The 24,809-nt window shown below is 44.3% G+C and overlaps 1 protein-coding gene across 1 annotated transcript; it reads left to right on the top strand.

Moving 5' to 3' along the window:
* Positions 1 to 11,960: 11,960 nt before the first annotated feature.
* On the top strand, positions 11,961 to 14,335 carry LOC132485951 (ubiquitin carboxyl-terminal hydrolase 1-like). Its single transcript, XM_060092577.1, is given in 2 exon segments — positions 11,961 to 12,101; positions 12,103 to 14,335. Coding segments are annotated over 2 exon segments (2,346 nt in total). The 3' UTR covers positions 14,308 to 14,335.
* The last annotated feature ends 10,474 nt before the right edge of the window (positions 14,336 to 24,809 follow it).

Here is a 24,809-nt window from a genome sequence, read left to right as displayed (position 1 = left end):
TAGTTCCTTGAAACCCTTTTTACAAAACCCACATAGTATTTGAGAAATGGAAGCTTAAGCACCTTCTCCTCCTCCATTCCCCCCCTTTCACCTGCTTCCCCACAGGATCCAGTTGGTTATAAACCTCGCTTGCTGTTGATTTACCTCTTAATAAGCCCTATCTCCTCTCAGAAAGCCATTTAGCACTGCACCACTTAATTTCTCCCCAAGGCAGAATCTGCCAGGTGGAGTCTTCGTCCCCAGCCACGTCGATTTGTCTTATTTTGAAGCAGCAGTGAACATGCCACAAAACTAAAATAGCAATCAGTTCCCAGGTGTGGACTCACTGAGCAGGGAAATGACCAGGAGTGTGTGCATGTGTCCACCCGGGGCAGCTGTTCTGAACGGGCTGGATTAACCCAGGAATGACTCCCGAAGGTGGCTCCCAGCCAGCTGTGGCCACATCTGGGCATCCCTCAATGCAGCAGCACGCCGCTTTTCTGCCTCAGCCGGATTCAGCCACTCAGCACCTCCTCGGGCTGGACGCCCCAACCCTGGAGCTATGCACCCTTGCCTTTTCCACAGTTGAGGAGACAAAGTGGGCCCCCAGAGGATCAGGAAACCAGCACAGAATAACCCAGTGCAAGAAGGAAATGTCCCTGATGTCACTTTTTCTTATTCCAAAATTCCTATAAAATCTGTCTCTGATTCTATAATATTACTACATTTGGGTCAATATAAATATAAAATTCTTCAAATTTTGTACCAGCTAAATTACTAAATTATGTCCCCCCCCAAAAAAATTTTGAACACCCCAAAAATCATGTTGTTCCCATAACTTCAGTGCTCCTGGACACACACGACAAGATGTGTACCTGGAGGTGTATGTGCCTCTGTTTGAGCAGCACGACCCGGACATGGGCAATCTCTGTTTTGGGGAGGGTAAGCCTACAACAGGGATGAAGAGTGTCCCTTCACCACTGCATGTCATCCTAAGGAAGAGAAGATGACATCTAAAGGAAAGACAGGCGATTATTAACAGGACAGCAGTACTGGACAGGACCTCCCAGGGACCCAAAGAATAATAGAAAGAAAACAGAGACCAGTCTGACTTAGAGCTTCTTGTGTGGTTCCATTGACCTTGCGATACCTATCATCATTATGGGAATTGACAAGTCAGCACTCCAGCCAAACTCACAGAAGTGACTGCTCATAAACACACACACACACACACACACACACACACAAATATACACACACATGTATTTCATAAGTTCATCTGCATAACATTCATCGTCCATCCCATTAATAATTCACATCCCATAATATGCAGTGGAGCCCTTTATTAGAAGGAAGAAGAATGAATATCAGTGTTCACGGGTGGAGGAGCACTGGCCTTGCCTTCAGTATGTCTATGTATGTAGCGTTCCCAACTAGCTTTTGCAAACCTTCTGGTTTGAACCAGTGTGCTCTGGAAGTGTTGGCAGTCAGGATATTGTTCACAGTCAAAGGTGTGCTCATTGAATCTAATCTCAATACCGGCCAGATTGCTGAGATTACAGCAAGCAACCAATGGTGGGCCATCCCCAAAGGCATTACCCAATACGGCAGAAGTCAAAGGGCAGAAGTGTAAAGACAAGTTGAGTGATAATCCTTTATTCCTTGGAGCAATTTTGCTGTAATATTCAAGGATCCTTTTTTCTTTAAAGTGTCCTCTCAAAAAGGAAAAAAAAAAAAAAGCAATAGAGAAAGCCTCCCTCCTTCACCATACAAGATTCCTTTTCCAATGGAGAGTATCTGCCATTCCCATTTCTTTAAGTAGCTTTATATTTGGACATTGAACAGGTGTTCCCAAGGCTGCTCTAAAGAAAAAACAACAATTCTTCCCTGAATCAACAGGTAAATGTTTTTCTGAAATGACAGCAAGAAACAGATCTGGGGGGACTGTCTCTATTTTTCATGGTAAAAAATAATAAAAATAAAAATAATAAGGTAGAGCAGATGATCATCTGCTCTAAAATAAGCTGAGGGAATGAAAAAGTGCTTAGAAACCTGTTGCATCCTTTTTCCATTAAAATAATTATTATTAAAATGCTACAGATGCACTGCCCACAAAATGCTCACAAGTGGTCCCCGTTTGGGTGATACTGCCCACGGTTAACCAGTGGCTGCTGCACTGGGCTCCCTAGAGCATGGGCACTTCCACAGAACTCTGTGGGTCTTTACAGTTACAAGACTGCTCCCTAATTGTAATCCCTGATTATTTTATGGACTCTGATCCCATCTTCCCTTGGTTGGCCTTCCAAAAGTCTTCCAGATGGATGTGCATGTATTTCAGGAAACTGGGCGAGTCCTTTGCAAGGATCTTTTTGACAAGGAAAATGGGGTCTTAGGAGGGCTTGCTTGGGGTTCTCTAGAGGGCCCCCAAAGAAAGGAGGAAGGCGTCAAACGCTTATCCTCCTCAAGGACTTTTACGAACTCAGAGGAGAAAAGTGAAATTTGTCACGTCTCTTTCTCTGTGGAAGAGTGGTCTTGTCATGCCCAGGGCAGCTCAGATTCCAACAAAAACAGAAGCGGTAACATGTCCAGAGAGGCTGGAGCATCAGTGGAGAAAAAGAGCAAAAGAGAGCCTGCTTCTCCAGGCCTGGATGGGCTCAGAGGCATCCAGCTGCAAACCAGCTGGACTTAGTTTAAAAGACCACGTGTGGAATATTGGTTTGGTCCCAGATCCCACATTTTAAGAGGAACATTTCCAAACACAGCCTTAGTCAGAAGAGCCCTCTCCTCTAAGACAGACCTTGAAGCTGTGTCACACAGAATAATTGAGGGCACTTGGAAAGTTAAATTTGACTTGGCAAGTCCAAAAGGCTTCAAAAGACACTTGATGAATACTTTTAAAGTATTTTTTTAGGGCTTCCCTGTGTGGCGCAGTGATTAAGAATCCGTCTGCCAGTGCAGGAGACACTGGTTCGAGCCCTGCTCCGGGAAGATCCTACATGCCTGGAAGCAACTCAGCCCGTGCGCCACAGCTACTGAGCCTGCGCTCTAGAGCCCATGGGCCACAGCTACTGAAGCCCGGGCACCTAGAGCCTGTGCTCCGCAACAAGAGAAGCCACCACAATGAGAAGCCCGCGCACCGCAACGAAGAGTAGTCCCTGCTTGCCACAAGTAGAGAAAAGCCCACGTGCGGCAACAAAGACCCAACACAGCCAAAAATAAAATAAATGCATTAAAAAATGTATATATATATATATATTTTATGGTAGAAGATGGAGTAAATCAGATTGCCTGGGAGAGCAGAATTAGTTCAACATTTGGCTAATCAGAAGGAAGAATTTCGTAAAATGAGGGCTCTTAGAAATGGAATGTATTCCCCTGGGGAGTAGCGAGTCCTTCTGCCAGGGCTATAAAGCTGATGCTGCCATGCCACGGGAGAGGAAAGAGGGGAATGATTTCCAGGAGGTAGGATATTCAAGCAGTGAAAACTGGGTTTTGTGTCAAGTTGGACCCAGACTTGGGGTCCAGCTCTGTTTTTGTAAGGCCCTGGGAAATTTCTCTTGAACCCTCAAGTTCCTCATTATGAGATGGGTATAACGTCTCCTCCAATGAGTTATTATGCAAGTAAATGAAGTATTCATTCACCCTAGTGCTTGGCACGGTAGAAATGTTAAATTCACGATTGTTGCTGCCCTTGTTATTACCCAAGCTTGATAAATTGGATAGGAAGAGAAAGTACATCATTTTCTCAGATTTCTTTAGCCCTCTGATCCTGTGGTCACTGTGGGGCCCATCCTATCAAAGTTCCTGGTGCCATCTTCCTAATTCCCTGCTTCCTATTTCAGCACCACTCCACATCTTCCTAGACAATGGTCTATATTCTCACCTTTCCCACTGCCGCTCGCCACCCACAACCAGAAGCAGTCTTTCCTATACTCCATTCTTTTGTGACCCTGCTTTCTACAGCGATAACTGGGTATTCTAGGAAGTGATGTATATTAAGAATACTATGTTAATATGACTATATAATCACCTTATCCTTTAAATTTTTTCTCCTGCTAGAAAGCAAGGGCTGAGCACAGCAACCAGTCAATAGCCGACAGTCAATCAAAAGTCTACATGGTCAGAAGGAGGGATCTTTCCTAGTGGGATTCTATAGATCATGCTTTGCTTTTCTAGGGACGATGATAGTGGTCATTTGGGGCGAGGTAGAATACAGAGCAGTCCTGTGACAGGCTGCCTGGAGGATGTTAGGTGCAGGGGGACCTTTTCCATTCACTCATTCATGCTCTGGAGAGCTTTAACATTCACTCTGCCCCTGTCTTTCTCCAACCCCAGAAAAGAGCAGAGCTACACGCAGAAGTGCTGGAAGGACGTGCAAGTGGGGGACTTCATCCAAATGCAATGCAATGAGACCATCCCAGCCGACACACTCCTTCCTCCTCTTTTCCTCGGACCCCAGTGGGATCTGTCATCTGGACACTTCCAACTTGGATGGAGAGGCAAACCTCAAACAGAGGCGTGTTGTAAAGGGCTTCACACAGCAGGTAGGGCTCTTTCTAAGATCTTCAACTGGAATGGCGAAGGGAAGATGCCAGCCAGTTCTACTGGGAGACTTTATTTAATCTGTTGTGTAGAGGAGAATGTAGTAGATGCCTCCTTTTCCCAGGCACTTAGGTACACTTAATCTTCCCACCAACTCTCTGAGATGGAGATCATCCCCTTCTCATGGATGGGGAAACTGAGGCTTGGGAAAGGTAAAGCACTTGCTGAAGGCCTCAGAATCCTTAAATGGGGACCCCCTCCATTCAACTGAAGAAACTGTGCTTTCTGCTCCAAACCGAGGAGTCTAGTATCTGCTCAATGACTCAAGACCAACCCATTTTTCTGTGCTTATCCAATCCTGGCTCATCCTGCCCAGCTCAGCTTCAGCAATTTCTCCTTCCATGAATGTTTTCTAGTACTCCTTTGACCGCAGCATAAAAGCAGCAAGGTATCATTAACTATTTTTCCATTTGTGTAGGTCTTACCTTCTCAACAGTACTGAAACCTCTTTAAGGACAGGGAGTGATCATCAACATTTTAATTTAATCCCCACTTTACGTGTGTGATACCCTGGATATCATGGAGGAATCATGACTGTTTGGTGGTGAAGAGCCCAGGCTCTAGAGTCTGGCAGAGCTGAACCCAAAGCCCAACCCCACCATTTATTAGCTGTCTCACCTAAGGCAAGTTATTACCCTCTCACACCTTCGTTCCCTCATCTGGAAAATGGGCACAAAAATAGTACCCTCTCCAGGGCCTCCCTGGTGGCGCAAGTGGTTGAGAGTCCGCCTGCCGATGCAGGGGATACGGGTTCGTTCCCCGGTGTGGGAGGATCCCGTATGTCGCGGAGCGGCTGGGTCCGTGAGCCATGGCCGCTGAGCCTGCGCGTCCGGAGCCTGCGCGTCCGGAGCCTGTGCTCCGCAACGGGGGAGGCCACAACAGTGAGAGGCCCGCATACCGCAAAAAAAAAAAAAAAAAATAGTACCCTCTCCATAGGGTGTTTCTGAAGACTGCATTGTTACTGAGCCAAACTTGGTTCTGCTTTTGCCCACGTGCAGTAAAGCCAGTCTACTGACACTGGGTCATAGTGAAGGAAAACGCAGCATTTATTGTAAGGCTCCATACAAATAGTCTGGGACAGCTAGTGCTCACAAAGACTGAACTCCCTGATGGGTTTCAGGAAAACATTTTTAAAGGCCAGCTAAGGGAGGGGGGGGTCACAGGGTATGTGATCTCCTCGTGCACAATTCTCTGATTGGTTGATGGTAAGGGAACAGGGTGGTGTCACAGGGTTTATCAATCCACAGGCGCCATTAGGTCTTGGGGCTACGTGCTCATGGTCATCAAATAGTTAATATCTTCCATTTGATGGGGGTTTTCATGTCTGTCGAACAACTCAGGAAATGTGCATCAGATACTATTATCTAGGTACTTCAGAAAGGAACTAAAGCAAGGACTATGAGGGAGAGGTCAGCCCCAAAAAGGCCCCATAAGGTCCTGCTCGATTATAAAATAATATGTACATGAATTACTTAGCATGAAGCTAGGCACATAGTAAGTAAGAGACCAGTAAATAGTTGGCAGTAAATATCAATGGCGTTCATAGGCAATATGCGTTGACTGATCAAAACTGGGTGTGATATTCCAGTTTTCCATTAAAATTCCCCTTGAAAGTGTTGATTTCCCATCTGGTACCTTGCTCTATGCATGGCAAAGAATAAAATTCTATCACTCCTCTTCATCCTGACAGCCTGTGGCTAGGGAGAAAACGAATGAATCAGGGGATTTAGAAGAAGGAAGGCAAGTGGTTCATTCCTCAGAGATGCTCATGAGCTAACGTTTCGTTATCTAGACAGAAACTTCTCAAGAGAAGGCCACTCATCATACCTCACTTTGCCTCTCTCAAAGCCCCAGATGAACAGTTCTCATAAAATCGCTTTTCTATGACTGAACTCTGTTCTCTCATCCTTACAATGGGAATACTAAGAATGGCTCTCCCACAGTTGTGCTGTGTGATTCACGTGAGATAAGGAACGTAGAGAACAAAGTAGAGGGTTTGCTGCATTGCAGATACACAGTGAACGGTCTATGGCTGCTACCTCGGCTACAGTTCCTACAGTGGGGATGGAAACCACCACGACCACCGCGCCGTCACCTTGCTTCGTGGTTGTGATAGTGGCTCGGTCCTCCCATTGGTGTCCAGGCTCTGTTGAGTCAATCACTGCCCTGGGGCTTGGCGTCTGAGTTTTCTCTCCTTTGCTTGTCCTTGTCACACTCACCCAATCATCCCAGTGTTTACAAAAATGTAGGGCGGGATCTGGGTAAGCTCACAGCGCCATTCTAGACACAAAATAATCTATTTCTTGGCTCAGGGCCCTGTGGGCTGCCCTCTAGAGCAAAGGTTTTCAAGCTTTTTTAACCACAAGTCACGATAAGAAATACATATTGCACACACACACCTATCCACATGCACATGTGGGTACGTGTGTGAGTGTGTAAGACTGCCACCTCAGTCATACTGCATGCAAAGGACTCTGAAACTTTCTATTCTATTCTATCGGGTTTTGGGTTTTGTTGTTGTTTTAATTTATTTATTTATTTATTCATTTCTTTATTTTTGGCCGTGTTGGGTCTTCATTGCTGTGCACAGGCTTTCTCTAGCTGTGGTGAGTGGGGGCTTCTCTTGTTGTGCAGCACGGGCTCTAGGCACTTGAGCTTCAATAGTTGTGGCGCACGGACTCAGTTGTGGCTTGCAGGCTCAGTAGTTGTGGTGTGTGGGCTCAGTAGTTGTGGCACGCAGGCTCTAGAGTGCAGGCTCAGTAGTTTTGGCGCACGGGCTTAGCTGCTCCGCGGCATGTGGGATCTTCCCGGACCAGGGCTCGAACCTGTGTCCCCTGCATTGGCAGGCGGATTCTTAACCACTGCGCCACCAGGGAAGCCCCCGTTTTTGTTGTTGTTGTTGTTGTTGTTGTTGTTTTAAGTTCTAGGAGCAGCAAAACGTGTGTGCGTTTGTAAATCTACCCTTCAGCTGGCCCACCCCAACATCCTCACCATAACTCTAAGTCTTTTACTCTTTCTCAGGCAGTTATTTCGGCACTGTTGAGGTTCACCCAGTCCCTTCTCTTTTTTGCCATTGGCAGTGGCTCCCAAGCTGTTTCTTGTATATTAATTAGTCTGATAGTTTGGGATTTGACTAGAATGAAGAGCTGGATGAAAGGGTCATTCACGCTCCACTGCTATAAACCAGCTAATTCAAGTTAATCACATCTCTCAAACTCTAACCCTAAATTCTAATAGGGTACTTGGTGTCATGATTTACCAAAATAAATAAATTCACTTGTAAAGGGAACAAGACTTATTTGATTTTGAAAGTTTCCAGAATTCTCTATTCTATTGCACTTCTTGATTCTCCCCCTCACTTTGCTTAAGTGTGCTTTTCCAGTTCTATAAGAACAGGGATAAATAGTACTAATAATAATGCCCTTTTTTAAAGCTCTTATACATATAAGGTAAGTGAGGCACAGAAACGTGAAGTAACTTGCCCAAGGTCACTAAGCTGGGAAGTATTGGAACCAGGATTCAAAGGCAAGTTTGTCCAGTCTCAGCACTTAAGGTTTGCAGTAGCTCATCTCCCTGGTCCTTTGACTCTCACCCAGACTTTACCCAGAAGTGCTTACTTGAAAACACACATTTATCGTTTTCAATATTCTTCCCACATGTAAGTAACAAGCAGCAGGAAGAGTAAAAGCAGGCCTAGCCAGCTCCCCGGGGAGGAGGAATTTTAGCTGCTCTTTGCGACCTTGCCTCTCCCTTATGGCTTCAGTGCAAAAAGATTTCTGAATATGGACAGAATTCTCTTCTGACTAACTCTATATAAAATATTTCTCAAGTGTGTTGAACAAAGATGTTGATGAGAGTTGCAAGAAAAATACATGGTGCACTGTCCTATACGATCAGAAGGCAATAGGTTACAAGTCTTCCAACAGTGTGTCCTGCAGAATTTCTCAGATACTTTAATAAAGGGCAAGGGAGGGGCAGGGAGGTACTAGTATATAAGATTTCTACTTATTGAACCACCAAAACCTTGTATTCCAAGGACCATATCCCAGGACCACTACAGGAGAGGCGGGATCCCAAGTTAGAAATTTGCCTTAAACGCATTGAAGGTGTTTTGGATGTATCATAACCATCACAGGCAGAAACTGTTTCATATACACATGCATCCTTCCCCATTATCATCACCAAATTATGATTCACGGGGACTGAGTAGTGGTCTGGGCATGCATATTTTTTAAATGTTCTCCCGGATGATCTTAATAGGGACCTACCACTAGTTCATCAAAAACCTGTATGATAAAGGCAAGGTGTTACCTCCAAAAAACACTCATCATAATACTGGGAATAAAGCCACCATCTACAGGAGTCTTACATGTTTTGCCCATATTGTCCTTTGTCCTCATGACCACCCTGTGAGGGGGACATCACTACTCCATTACACAGATGAAAACCCTAAGGTACAGAAAAGGCAAAATTCACCACTTGTCTCAGAGAAGATTTTGAACACCTGCAAATGTGGTTTGTTTGTCAATTTAATACCTTAAATAATTAGTATTAATGACTTTTTTTAGCTTGTTATTCCTATTGGCTATGAGACTTTGATTTTGCCCAAAGGGGGTTTTTACTAACCTCAGAGATTTCTAGAAACTCCCAACCCCACACCATATACCCACAACCATTTTCACTGCTGTGTTCTGTTCATCCAGAGTCAGCAAGACAAACTTTGTCCCAGCTCCTCTAGATCAGCACTTCTCAAGGTGGAGTCTGCCAAACCCTTATCTCAAGAGATAGTTCTTAAAAGACAAGGTCTGTGGTCCAATCTGATTAGGAGGCCGGAGTCCTGTGGACCCCTCTTGGAGGTTCCAACGTCCATGAACATTTTAAGGTCTCGGAGAAGACCTAGAGGAAGGAGGCCAGTTAAACTTTCTTTAACCCGGAGCTTTCCAAACTTATTTAACCTCAGAACCATCTGGGGCACAATAATTTTTCACCTTCATATGGAAACTTGAACACATTAATCTACATTGTGTGGAACACAAGTGATCACAACAGGTGAGGAATGACCGAGAGGCTGACCATCCTCATGGCTTAGACAGCTCGTCCTTGCCTTTCCTGTCTAGGTTCAGAGGAAATTATAAACATGAGAGAGCTTCTCAAAAGGATCTTTCCCCTGTGACACAGCACATCATTCTCAAGGTTGCCAAAGAGTTAGTTTCAAAATCCATTTCCCAGAAGGCAACTTGGACCAAGTCAGGTTTCGCGGGTTTTTTGTGTTTTTTTTCAATTGGAACTTTTATCATGATGGGCCATCTTTACTTTCACACCATTATTGACCTGTTCTTGAAAGATTTATTCCTACATCCCATTGCTGGGAAAAGGACAGAAAAGGAAGGAATACAAAATTAGGATTATGCCGAGGTCTGCAGAACAGGCAAGAGGACTTCATTAGAGAATTAAATTGTACAGTTTTCTCTTTGGGGACATTTTTGACACCTGAAATCACTTCTTTTGAAAAAAATTATTAATTGAAGTATAGTTAATTTACAATATTATTTTAATTTATGCCGTACAGCAAAATGAGTCAGTTCTACACATATATACATTCTTTTTTCATAGTCTTTTCCATTATGGTTTATCAAAGAATACTGAATCTAATTCCCTGTGCTGTACAGTAGGACCTTGTTGTTTATCAATTCTGTATATAATAGTTTGCATCTGCTAATCCCAAACTCCCAATCCATCCTTCTTCCACTGCCCCCGGCTTAGTAAAATCTCTTCTTTAAAGGGGTTCCAAGATGGGCACTAGAGATTTGACACCTGAAAATAAGTATGTGCCATTTATTTTGGTAGATGGAACATTTACCAAAGCCAAAGAATCAGAAATGAATTCTTCCAATTAGTATTTCAGAGCAGTTCTCCTAGTTATCTTTTGTCCAAACCACTGAAGCCCAAATCCTACTGAAGTGTGTGTCAGATCATTGCCCAGTGACAAGGAATTTGAGACACCAAGTTGACATGGACCAGCCTCTTCAGCATCACCCGAAAGTTTGTCAGAAACGCAAAATTTCAGGCCCTGCCCCAAACTAAACCAGACTCTGCAGTTTAAGAGATCCCCAGGTGACTCATGTGCAATTGAAGTTGGAAAGTACTGGCCTAGAGCACCACTGATTAATGTGATAATTGTGCCTATCTGTTTTATTGCCCACGTGAAAGATTCTTAATTGACTCTGCCTTTTAACTAGCTTGTATTCCACTGATGGTTAGTGCTTTTAGGCCATTTGCTCAACTAAAAGGAGCCATTGTAACCTGGATCCTCCGCAGTGAATGTGTGTGCTGATTTAACATATTTAGACAGGAGAGCACTTTACCTACGGAGTTGAGGTGGGATGGGGAATTATCTGTCACCATCCCAGTTCAGTGATGATGCATCCTGAATGAAACAAAAAGTCTCTGCCTGTCCATTCAACTTGTCTGCCCTGAGGACCAGAGAAGAATCCTCTTTCCTGGTGGATTTGATAATGGGACTGCCCCTAGTGGGCTGTTACACATTTTCTTGAAGAATGATACTTAGGGCGAGCTGCCCGTGACGTTGCCTGCGCTGTTTGAAACTGCAGAACCCGTTACCAGCTTGGGGCAACTACCGTTCCGGCTGGTTCCGGAGCCCGTGCGTGCCAGGAGGGCTAGTGGCGGTCGTGAGGTGGCTCTAGCCTTTCGCGTCTCTGCAGCCTGGAGACTAGGACCGGCACTTCCGTAGGACGCCACCTCCAATCGCAGCGCTGGCGCGGGCGGAGGCTAAAACACACGAGTCCTGAGACTGAGGAAAATGCGCCAAGTTCCCGTCGGCGGCGTCGTGGGGAAGACCCCAGCGGTTCGGGCGCCGGGCGAGCGGAGCCGCTTCTGGCGCTCCTTGCCGTCCTGGGGCGGGGACGGGGGCGGGGGCGGGGACGGGGGCGGGCGCGGTCGGGCGCCGCTTCGGGGATGTAGTCGGTGCCGGCGCCCAGGCAGGACCGAGCCGCAGCCCGGGTTCCCGCTCTTGAGAGCGAATGGTCACTCCCCTGCGGGGAGGGCGATCCGGCCAGCTTTTCCGTGGGTCGCGGGCCCCCCCGCAGGCTCGGGGCAGGGGCTCACCTGTCGCCCCCGCCCTCAGCCCGGTTAGACTCGTCGGCGTCACCGCCGCGGACCTCGCGCTCTGGGCCATGACCATAGTTACGGGAGAAACATTGGTGATGTCACAACCCCCAGTGATAAGGACAGCCAGGAGCAAGAAATGGTATAGCAGGAGATACGGCGCCTGGTCAAATGTTATATTCTAGATATGCTTGGTGATTACAGGGTCCCTGTATAAATGAATTCTCCTCAACTCCTTGGGATTTGAAGAGAAAATGCCCCGTGTCATACCTCGTGAAAGTAATAGGCTTTCAAGAGGTAGTCCCTCAAAAAAACCCAGACGTCCCTTGAAGTTTTTTCAGAAGAAGGAAACCAAGAGAGCCTTGGATTTCACAGATTCTCAAGGAAATGAAGAAAAAAACTTCTGAATACAGAGGATCTGAAATTGATCAAGTTATTCCTGCAGCACAGTCCTCACGTGTCAACTGTGAGAAGAGAAAAAACTTGTTACCGTTTGTGGGACTGAATAATCTCGGCAATACTTGTTATCTTAATAGTATACTTCAGGTATTATATTTTTGTCCTGGTTTTAAATCTGGAGTGAAGCACTTATTTAACAGTATTTCAAGGAAGAAAGAAGCCCTAAAAGATGAAGCCAGTCAAAAAGCTAAGGGAAATTGCAAAGGAGATTCTTCAGTAAGTTTTGAACTAATATGCAGCTTACATTCCTTGATCATTTCAGTCGAACAGCTTCAGGCTAGTTTTCTCTTACATCCAGAGAAATATACTCGTAAACTTGCTACTCAGCCAAGGCGACTACTTAACACACTCAGGAAACTCAACCCTATGTATGGAGGATATCTACAGCATGATGCACAGGAAGTATTACAGTGTATTTTGGGACACATTCAAGAAACATGCCACCTCCTAAGAAAAGGAGTAAAAAATGTGGCAGAGTTATCTACTAAGGTAGAAGAAAAACATCAGAAAGAGGAAATGAGTGGCCATAACAGCATGGAGATGGACAGTATGAGGCATTCTGAAGACTATAAAGAAAAACTGCCAAAAGTACATGGGAAAAGAAAAAGTGACACTGAACTTGGTAACATGAAGAGAAAAGTTAAAGTCTCTAAGGACCACCAGTCTTTGAAAGAAAACCAGAGACAAACCAGATCAAAAAGAAAAGCTACCGTTGATTCATCAGATATTCCTGCTAAAATAATCCCCCAGTACATTTCTGAAAATGAGAGTGCAAGACCCTCACAAAAGAAATCAAGAGTTAAAAGAAACCGGTTCAAGTCTACAGCTAAGCAACCCAGCATTATTTCTAAATCCTTTAGTCTGGGTAAAATAACAACCAACCAAGAATCCAAAGGACAATCTAAAGAAAATGAATGTGGTCTTGAAGAGGACATGGGGAAGTATGAGAATGATAATACAGCTGATGGTTGTGGACTTCAATCTCCAGGGAAGAATGTTATGCCTGTGAAGGAAGTTAAGCCCATCAACAAAGGTGCAGAGCCAATTGGTTTTGAGCTGGTGGAGAAATTATTTCAAGGTCAGCTGGTAATAAGGACTCGTTGCTTAGAATGTGAAAGTTTAACAGAAAGAAGAGAAGAGTTTCAAGACGTCATCGTACCAGTGCAAGAAGATGAGCTTTCCAAAGTAGAGGAGAGTCCTGAAAGTTCTTCAGAGCCAAAACCAGACATGAAGACCCTGAGATGGGCAATTTCCCAGTTTGCTTCAGTGGAGAGGATTGGAGGAGAAAATAAATATTTCTGTGAAAATTGCCATCATTATACTGAAGCTGAACGAAGTCTTTTGTTTGACGCAATGCCTGAAGTTCTAACTATTCATTTGAAGTGCTTTGCTGCTAGTGGCTTGGAGTTTGATTGTTATGGTGGTGGACTTTCCAAGATCAACACTCCTTTACTGATACCCCTTAAACTGTCACTAGAAGAATGGAGCACAAAGCCAACCAAGGACAGCTATGGATTATTTGCAGTTGTGATGCATAGTGGCATTACAATTAGTAGCGGGCATTATACTGCTTCTGTGAAAGTCACTGACCTTAACAGTTTAGAAGTAGATGAGGAAAATTTTGTGATCGACCAAACGTGTGAAGTAGGTAAGCCAGGACCATCGAACAAGGAGGAAGCAAGGGGTGTGGTCAAAAACTATGACGATGAAGAAGTGTCGATTAGAGTCAGTGGAAATACCCAGCCAAGTAAAGTTTTGAACAAAAAAAATGTAGACACTCTTGGACTTCTCAGAGGACAAAAGACTCAAGCAGATTATGAGTTATTCAACAAAGCATCTCATCCTGATAAAGTTGCCAGTGCAGCATTTGCTGAAAATAGAAATTCTGAGACTAACAATACTAATGGGACCCATGAATCTGATAGAAACAAGGAATCCAATGACCAAACAGGCATTAACATGAGTGATTTTGAAAACAAAATTTCATATGCAGTGCAAAGCTTAAAGGGGTATGAGGGGAAGTGGTTGCTTTTTAATGATTCTCAAGTGAAAGTTACTGAAGAGAAGGACTTTTTGAATTCTCTTTCCCCTTCTACATCTCCTACATCTACTCCTTACTTGCTATTTTATAAGAAATTATAGAGTGAGTGTATTTTCCTTGTGTGTATATTAAACATTGGTAAATTGATTACATCAAGAAGTCTTTAGCTTATCTTTTGAAGCTATTGGATATTATTGGTCTCTCTAGGTTTCTATATAAATAGTGAAATCTGAGTTATTGAAAACCATGTTAATTTTTAGAATTCCTTTTCCTTAGTGGAGACTAGTGATTGATGCATTAGCTTCTGGGAACAAACTTGTATAGGTTCTTAACTGAATTATTCAAAATGGAAGCATGTAAACACTTTGAATTTACACCTATCTTTTGTGTTTGCTTTTCCAAATAAAGTGCTTGTATTTTTATCTCCCTATTTTGGAGTAATCATCTACATGATGTTTACAGGTTCTGTGGTTTTTCAGCTAAGAAGCAGAATCTCATTTCAGTACATTCACTTGTGTAAGTCGTGCAGCCAGGTCTTTGATGGGCTGTATTAGAGGCACGTGTGTGAACAGCTGTCCCATCGGTTTGCTGCAGCTGTTAAATGAAGTAATGCATGTAAAATGCTTCGTATAGTTTCTGGCATTCAGTAGCCCTCCGAAAATACTGGCTAAAGTATTACTAAGGAGAGTTCTATAACCCTGATAGCCAAGAGTCACCATGAGCTTGACTCAAGGGAAGTAAGAAAGACAGATCATTGGCTGGGGTGTTGAACCGCATGGAAGAAGACAAACGCTTTACCATAGAACTTGACGCCAAGCTTTAATAACATAGCAAAATCGGCCTGGGGAAAGAATCTGAAAGTGCACAAAACAGAGGATCACAGTGTCATTTGAAGCATGACTATGAAAAGTGCCACTGGCTGTAGTTGACAGACCAGCAGACCCCTGCACCCACTCTGCGGGACTTTGCTCTGCATTTGGCACCAGCCAAGTAGCCTCCTCTCTAAAGGGTCAGTTTTGCAAGTGCCCACCCGACTCCCATGGCCTCGCCCTGTGCTCAGAGAAGGCCATAAACTATGTTGGCCAAGTCAGCTTGTCATTTCAGGATAGAATGCATTAGGTTCTCCCCCAAACTCAATGGGTGGAAGAATCATAAAACAAGAATTCAGGGGTCCCTGAAGCTCTGCACTTGTGTCAACAGGCCTGATTTGTATCTGAGCGGGTGAGCATTTATAGCCTCTGATTTGCCACTGTGGAGCTCACAATTCCAAAAGCTGAGGCTCCTGTTCCCCACCCAGCCTCAGTTATGTTTATGTCACCAGCTTCTGAGGCGTCATCTGCTTAGTACTGCACTTTTGAACAGGACCAAGAGACCACGCTGAGCCATGAAGTCCCCACAGCTATCACTCCTATGTCCTGGCAGACACACCTACGTGACCTTACACAAGTTAGATAACCTTTCTGGGCTTAAGTTTCCTCATCTATGAAACTGAGATAACAGTAATAATAAAAGTTGTGTCATTATTAGGCAGCTAAATGGTAACGTTGGTTAAATGCTGGGCTTATTACAGGCACTTAATACAAATAAGTTTATTCTATTACATTACATTAAATACATTATATTATATTATTTCATCTCATCATATCTCATCATATCATACATCATATTATTATGATGCCATTTGGGGAAGCCTCCATTAGTGCGTCCATAACAAAAAGATGTCAAAATGACTCAAGATTAGGAAAAGCTTCTCCTCTACTGCCTCATGTTCAAGACCAATCTACAAGGAATCAATTACTGAATATTTACTGAACACTCCCCTGTGTGCTAGACACCATACCGGACTCCGTGTAGGTACGGAAATGTAAGACTCAGGGTCATCCCAGCTCTCAGCAAGCTTATTACACAGTTGAAAGTAGAAGACACATGAAACAATTAGGCCTCTGGGTGTTAATGAATTCACATAAATACAGATGCCCCAAGCTGCTGATTTGGGTCTTCATTCTTCCCGCCCTAATACTCAGGCCTCCCCAGGTATATCTGGGCATCCTCAGGTATAGTTAATATGTTCATGTCCCCCAATATTTCCATCCAAGCCAGGGGTCCAGGTCTCCTACCCACTCCTCTGGCCTCAGCTGTTTCTTTCTGGAGCTTCCCTGAGTCTAAAGCCCCTGTCATCATGGTCTGTAGCAAACAGGCGGGTGCGGGGACACAGCTGCGCTCACTGCCCTCTGTCCCAGGCCCACGCTGTCTTTAGCGTAACTTTAACTTAACGCCAAACCTTTAACTGCTGTTCCATTTCCATTTTGTGGGACCAGGTCAGGACAGAAGCCACAGGACCCTTCCTCCCTTTGCAGTTCCTTCCCCCTTACTAAGCTCCTCCTCCAACCACAAAGCCCACCCCTCATTCACGACAGCTCAGGAAAATAGACAACCACACAGATTCTGTTCTCCTATCACCACAGCAGTGACCCTGTTTGCTCCAAGCTAATAATAACTAATGATCATAATAGCAGCAGTAAATGCCATTTGCTCTAAGGTCATTTCATGTATCATCTTATTGAACTCTCACTTTAACCTGTAGAATAGATTTTATTTGTCCATTTGGTAGATGAATAAATTGAGGGTCATACAGTCAAGTAGTGGGTTCAGGGTCACACTACCTTGTATGTAAGAAGTAAGTAGTAGTTCTGGGGTTTAGTCAGGCTCACATGACTCCAGAGCTTTGAACCACCCCCACGATACTGTCTCTACGTGAGCACACCGCTGTCAAGACAAAGACAGTTGGGCATTTCAAGTATTCCTGAACCAGCTTCAGGACGCTTGACTCTTCTTGGAGCCATGGAAAGAATAGAAGTTCCAACCCAAGTTTTGTTGCTATACACCTTGGCCAGGTCAGTTTCCTCACCCGAACTGGAGATTTATCAAATTTCCTCCAGCCTTGTTTTAGCTTCACAGTAAAACTGAGGGGAAGGTACAGAGATTTCCCATATACCCTCTGCCCTCACACACGCACAACTTCCTCCATTATCAACATCCCTCACCAAAGTGGTCCGTTTGTCGAAATTAATGAACCAACATTGAGACATCATAGTCACCCAAAGTCCATAGTTTACAAGACGGCTCACTCTAGGTATTATACATTCTATGGGTTTGGTCAAATGTATAACGACCTGTATCCACCATGACGGTATCATACAGAGTAGTTTCACTTCCCTAAATATCCTCTGTGCTCCATCTGTTCATCCCTACCCACCTCCCAACCCCTGGCAATCACTGTTATTTTTACTGTCTCCATAGTTTTGCCTTTTCCAGAATGTCTTACAGTTGACATCATACAGTGTGTAGCCTTTTCACATTGGCTTCTTTCACTTAGCCATATGCATGTAAGTTCCCTCCATGTCTTATCATGGCTTGATAGCTCACTTCTTTTTAGCTATGAATAATATTTCATTGTCTGCATGTACCATAGTTCATTCATTCACCTACTGAAGGACATCTGGATGCTTCCAAGTTTTGGAAGTTATGAAGAAAGCTGCCATAAACATACATGTGTGGGATTTTGCATGGCATAAGTTTTCAACTCATTCAGGTAAATAGGATATGTGATTGCTAGCTCGTAGAGTAAGGATACGTTTAGTTGTGTAAGAAACCACCACCTTGTCTCTCAAAGGGGCTGGAACCATTGTGCACTCCTACCAACAGCATGTGAGAGTGCCTCTCGCTCTACCTCCCCACCAGCAACTGGTGGTGTGAGTGGTCAAGAGTCGGGGCATTCAAACAGGTATTGTGTGGTATCTCATTTTAATTTGCATTTCTCTGATGACATGGGATGTGCAGCTCTTTTCAGGCTTATCTGACATCTGTATATCTTCTTTGGTGAGATGTCTATTCAGATCTTTTCTCCATTTTTAATCGGGTTGTTTGTTCTCTTGTTGAGTTTTGAGTTTGTTTTTCTCTTTTTATATTTTGAATAATGACCCTTTATCAGATGTGTCTTTTGCAAAACACATATTTTCTCCCAGATGGTGGCTCGTCTTCTCATTCTCTTACCATTCTCTCACAGAACAGAAATTTTTAATTTTAATGAAGTCCAGCGTCTCAGTTACTTCTTTCATGAATAGTGCCTATGGTGTTTACCTAAAAGGTCATCGCCATACCTAAGGTCATCTAGGTTTCCTGCTATGTTGTCTTCTAGGAGTTTTATAGTTCTGCACGTTACATTTAGGTCTGTGATGCATTCTGAGTTAATTTTTGTCAAGAGTGTAAGGTCTGTGTCTGGATTCTTCTCGTGTTTTTTTTTTTTTTTTTTTTTTTTGGCATGTGGACATCCATTTGTTGAAAAGATTATCTTTCCTCGGTTGTATTGCCTTTGTTCCTTTGTCAAAAGTCAGTGGACTATAATTATGTGAATCTATTTCTGGGCTATCTATTCTGTTCCATTGATCTATTTGTTTCTTCTCTTGCCAATACCGCACTGTCTTGATTACCGTAACTTTATAGTAAGTCTCGAGGATAGGTAGTGCCAATCCTCTCCTTCAATTATCGAGTTGGCTAGTGTGGGTCTTTAGCCTCTTTATATAAACTTTAGAACTAGTCTGTCAACATCCACAAAGAACTTGATGGGCAGCCCTGATTTTAACAATGTATTTTTCTGGGAGTTTGCCCAGTAGCCAGCATCCAGAGCCCTTAGTCTTCAGTAGGCTGAATTTGGGTCCTTCTTTTCTGGACTTGGGGAAAATGTTTGGATTTTTTAAGTTCCTTGTGTTTGCACATTATGTGCCTGAGCCCAATTCATGAAATGTAATCACAGACATAAAGCAGGCATCCCAATAGCATGAAGAAGAAAATGCTGGGGCTGGCGGTGGTGGTTAGCCCTCACCAAAGCATTAACATACATTGTCATCAACATCATAAAAGAAGCTTGTATTCATCAAGTACTTACTAAGTGCAAAACCAAGATCTCAGTCCCTTACATGGGTCATGTCACTAATCCTTCCAATCACCCTCTGAGGCAAATACACGTATTACCTTCAACTGAAGAAACAGAGTCTCTGAAAGATTAAGTAACTTCCCCAAGTCACACAGGTAGTAAGCGGTGAAGCTGAGATTCAAACCCACTCTTAATCCCTAGATTGCACTCATTCTCACTGGCTTCCCCTTTCACCCTGGGGCAGTGATGCTGACCATCCTGGGCCTGACATTCCAGCTTCCTGAAGGACAGCCCAGGTCAGCTCATCATCTTACACTGAATGGGAAATCCCACAGACAACTACGCTTCCTGAGAAATCCACTCTACTCTAGTTCCTTGAAACCCTTTTTACAAAACCCACATAGTATTTGAGAAATGGAAGCTTAAGCACCTTCTCCTCCTCCATTCCCCCCCTTTCACCTGCTTCCCCACAGGATCCAGTTGGTTATAAACCTCGCTTGCTGTTGATTTACCTCTTAATAAGCCCTATCTCCTCTCAGAAAGCCATTTAGCACTGCACCACTTAATTTCTCCCCAAGGCAGAATCTGCCAGGTGGAGTCTTCGTCCCCAGCCACGTCGATTTGTCTTATTTTGAAGCAGCAGTGAACATGCCACAAAACTAAAATAGCAATCAGTTCCCAGGTGTGGACTCACTGAGCAGGGAAATGACCAGGAGTGTGTGCATGTGTCCACCCGGGGCAGCTGTTCTGAACGGGCTGGATTAACCCAGGAATGACTCCCGAAGGTGGCTCCCAGCCAGCTGTGGCCACATCTGGGCATCCCTCAATGCAGCAGCACGCCGCTTTTCTGCCTCAGCCGGATTCAGCCACTCAGCACCTCCTCGGGCTGGACGCCCCAACCCTGGAGCTATGCACCCTTGCCTTTTCCACAGTTGAGGAGACAAAGTGGGCCCCCAGAGGATCAGGAAACCAGCACAGAATAACCCAGTGCAAGAAGGAAATGGACCTGATGTCACTTTTTCTTATTCCAAAATTCCTATAAAATCTGTCTCTGATTCTATAATATTACTACATTTGGGTCAATATAAATATAAAATTCTTCAAATTTTGTACCAGCTAAATTACTAAATTATGTCCCCCCCCAAAAAAATTTTGAACACCCCAAAAATCATGTTGTTCCCATAACTTCAGTGCTCCTGGACACACACGACAAGATGTGTGCCTGGAGGTGTATGTGCCTCTGTTTGAGCAGCACGACCCGGACATGGGCAATCTCTGTTTTGGGGAGGGTAAGCCTACAACAGGGATGAAGAGTGTCCCTTCACCACTGCATGTCATCCTAAGGAAGAGAAGATGACATCTAAAGGAAAGACAGGCGATTATTAACAGGACAGCAGTACTGGACAGGACCTCCCAGGGACCCAAAGAATAATAGAAAGAAAACAGAGACCAGTCTGACTTATAGCTTCTTGTGTGGTTCCATTGACCTTGCGATACCTATCATCATTATGGGAATTGACAAGTCTGCACTCCAGCCAAACTCACAGAAGTGACTGCTCATAAACACACACACACACACACACACACACACACAAATATACACACACATGTATTTCATAAGTTCATCTGCATAACATCCATCGTCCATCCCATTAATAATTCACATCCCATAATATGCAGTGGAGCCCTTTATTAGAAGGAAGAAGAATGAATATCAGTGTTCACGGGTGGAGGAGCACTGGCCTTGCCTTCAGTATGTCTATGTATGTAGCGTTCCCAACTAGCTTTTGCAAACCTTCTGGTTTGAACCAGTGTGCTCTGGAAGTGTTGGCAGTCAGGATATTGTTCACAGTCAAAGGTGTGCTCATTGAATCTAATCTCAATACCGGCCAGATTGCTGAGATTACAGCAAGCAACCAATGGTGGGCCATCCCCAAAGGCATTACCCAATACGGCAGAAGTCAAAGGGCAGAAGTGTAAAGACAAGTTGAGTGATAATCCTTTATTCCTTGGAGCAATTTTGCTGTAATATTCAAGGATCCTTTTTTCTTTAAAGTGTCCTCTCAAAAAGGAAAAAAAAAAAAAAGCAATAGAGAAAGCCTCCCTCCTTCACCATACAAGATTCCTTTTCCAATGGAGAGTATCTGCCATTCCCATTTCTTTAAGTAGCTTTATATTTGGACATTGAACAGGTGTTCCCAAGGCTGCTCTAAAGAAAAAACAACAATTCTTCCCTGAATCAACAGGTAAATGTTTTTCTGAAATGACAGCAAGAAACAGATCTGGGGGGACTGTCTCTATTTTTCATGGTAAAAAATAATAAAAATAAAAATAATAAGGTAGAGCAGATGATCATCTGCTCTAAAATAAGCTGAGGGAATGAAAAAGTGCTTAGAAACCTGTTGCATCCTTTTTCCATTAAAATAATTATTATTAAAATGCTACAGATGCACTGCCCACAAAATGCTCACAAGTGGTCCCCGTTTGGGTGATACTGCCCACGGTTAACCAGTGGCTGCTGCACTGGGCTCCCTAGAGCATGGGCACTTCCACAGAACTCTGTGGGTCTTTACAGTTACAAGACTGCTCCCTAATTGTAATCCCTGATTATTTTATGGACTCTGATCCCATCTTCCCTTGGTTGGCCTTCCAAAAGTCTTCCAGATGGATGTGCATGTATTTCAGGAAACTGGGCGAGTCCTTTGCAAGGATCTTTTTGACAAGGAAAATGGGGTCTTAGGAGGGCTTGCTTGGGGTTCTCTAGAGGGCCCCCAAAGAAAGGAGGAAGGCGTCAAACGCTTATCCTCCTCAAGGACTTTTACGAACTCAGAGGAGAAAAGTGAAATTTGTCACGTCTCTTTCTCTGTGGAAGAGTGGTCTTGTCATGCCCAGGGCAGCTCAGATTCCAACAAAAACAGAAGCGGTAACATGTCCAGAGAGGCTGGAGCATCAGTGGAGAAAAAGAGCAAAAGAGAGCCTGCTTCTCCAGGCCTGGATGGGCTCAGAGGCATCCAGCTGCAAGCCAGCTGGACTTAGTTTAAAAGACCACGTGTGGAATATTGGTTTGGTCCCAGATCCCACATTTTAAGAGGAACATTTCCAAACACAGCCTTAGTCAGAAGAGCCCTCTCCTCTAAGACAGACCTTGAAGCTGTGTCACACAGAATAATTGAGGGCACTTGGAAAGTTAAATTTGACTTGGCAAGTCCAAAAGGCTTCAAAAGACGCTTGATGAATACTTTTAAAGTATTTTTTTAGGGCTTCCCTGTGTGGCGCAGTGATTAAGAATCCGTCTGCCAGTGCAGGAGACACTGGTTCGAGCCCTGCTCCGGGAAGATCCTACATGCCTGGAAGCAACTCAGCCCGTGCGCCACAGCTACTGAGCCTGCGCTCTAGAGCCCATGGGCCACAGCTACTGAAGCCCGGGCACCTAGAGCCTGTGCTCCGCAACAAGAGAAGCCACCACAATGAGAAGCCCGCGCACCGCAACGAAGAGTAGCCCCTGCTTGCCACAAGTAGAGAAAAGCCCACGTGCGGCAACAAAGACCCAACACAGCCAAAAATAAAATAAATGCATTAAAAAATGTATATATATATATATTTTTTATGGTAGAAGATGGAGTAAATCAGATTGCCTGGGAGAGCAGAATTAGTTCAACATTTGGCTAATCAGAAGGAAGAATTTCGTAAAATGAGGGCTCTTAGAAATGGAATGTATTCCCCTGGGGAGTAGCGAGTCCTTCTGCCAGGGCTATAAAGCTGATGCTGCCATGCCACTGGAGAGGAAAGAGGGGAATGATTTCCAGGAGGTAGGATATTCAAGCAGTGAAAACTGGGTTTTGTGTCAAGTTGGACCCAGACTTGGGGTCCAGCTCTGTTTTTGTAAGGCCCTGGGAAATTTCTCTTGAACCCTCAAGTTCCTCATTATGAGATGGGTATAACGTCTCCTCCAATGAGTTATTATGCAAGTAAATGAAGTATTCATTCCCCCTAGTGCTTGGCACGGTAGAAATGTTAAATTCACGATTGTTGCTGCCCTTGTTATTACCCAAGCTTGATAAATTGGATAGGAAGAGAAAGTACATCATTTTCTCAGATTTCTTTAGCCCTCTGATCCTGTGGTCACTGTGGGGCCCATCCTATCAAAGTTTCTGGTGCCATCTTCCTAATTCCCTGCTTCCTATTTCAGCACCACTCCACATCTTCCTAGACAATGGTCTATATTCTCACCTTTCCCACTGCCGCTCGCCACCCACAACCAGAAGCAGTCTTTCCTATACTCCATTCTTTTGTGACCCTGCTTTCTACAGCGATAACTGGGTATTCTAGGAAGTGATGTATATTAAGAATACTATGTTAATATGACTATATAATCACCTTATCCTTTAAATTTTTTCTCCTGCTAGAAAGCAAGGGCTGAGCACAGCAACCAGTCAATAGCCGACAGTCAATCAAAAGTCTACATGGTCAGAAGGAGGGATCTTTCCTAGTGGGATTCTATAGATCATGCTTTGCTTTTCTAGGGACGATGATAGTGGTCATTTGGGGCGAGGTAGAATACAGAGCAGTCCTGTGACAGGCTGCCTGGAGGATGTTAGGTGCAGGGGGACCTTTTCCATTCACTCATTCATGCTCTGGAGAGCTTTAACATTCACTCTGCCCCTGTCTTTCTCCAACCCCAGAAAAGAGCAGAGCTACACGCAGAAGTGCTGGAAGGACGTGCAAGTGGGGGACTTCATCCAAATGCAATGCAATGAGACCATCCCAGCCGACACACTCCTTCCTCCTCTTTTCCTCGGACCCCAGTGGGATCTGTCATCTGGACACTTCCAACTTGGATGGAGAGGCAAACCTCAAACAGAGGCGTGTTGTAAAGGGCTTCACACAGCAGGTAGGGCTCTTTCTAAGATCTTCAACTGGAATGGCGAAGGGAAGATGCCAGCCAGTTCTACTGGGAGACTTTATTTAATCTGTTGTGTAGAGGAGAATGTAGTAGATGCCTCCTTTTCCCAGGCACTTAGGTACACTTAATCTTCCCACCAACTCTCTGAGATGGAGATCATCCCCTTCTCATGGATGGGGAAACTGAGGCTTGGGAAAGGTAAAGCACTTGCTGAAGGCCTCAGAATCCTTAAATGGGGACCCCCTCCATTCAACTGAAGAAACTGTGCTTTCTGCTCCAAACCGAGGAGTCTAGTATCTGCTCAATGACTCAAGACCAACCCATTTTTCTGTGCTTATCCAATCCTGGCTCATCCTGCCCAGCTCAGCTTCAGCAATTTCTCCTTCCATGAATGTTTTCTAGTACTCCTTTGACCGCAGCATAAAAGCAGCAAGGTATCATTAACTATTTTTCCATTTGTGTAGGTCTTACCTTCTCAACAGTACTGAAACCTCTTTAAGGACAGGGAGTGATCATCAACATTTTAATTTAATCCCCACTTTACGTGTGTGATACCCTGGATATCATGGAGGAATCATGACTGTTTGGTGGTGAAGAGCCCAGGCTCTAGAGTCTGGCAGAGCTGAACCCAAAGCCCAACCCCACCATTTATTAGCTGTCTCACCTAAGGCAAGTTATTACCCTCTCACACCTTCGTTCCCTCATCTGGAAAATGGGCACAAAAATAGTACCCTCTCCAGGGCCTCCCTGGTGGCGCAAGTGGTTGA

Source organism: Mesoplodon densirostris, chromosome 3, assembly GCF_025265405.1.
Source record: "Mesoplodon densirostris isolate mMesDen1 chromosome 3, mMesDen1 primary haplotype, whole genome shotgun sequence".
In the NCBI taxonomy this organism is placed as follows: domain Eukaryota; kingdom Metazoa; phylum Chordata; class Mammalia; order Artiodactyla; family Ziphiidae; genus Mesoplodon; species Mesoplodon densirostris.
This window is presented reverse-complemented; position numbering and strand designations above follow the sequence as displayed.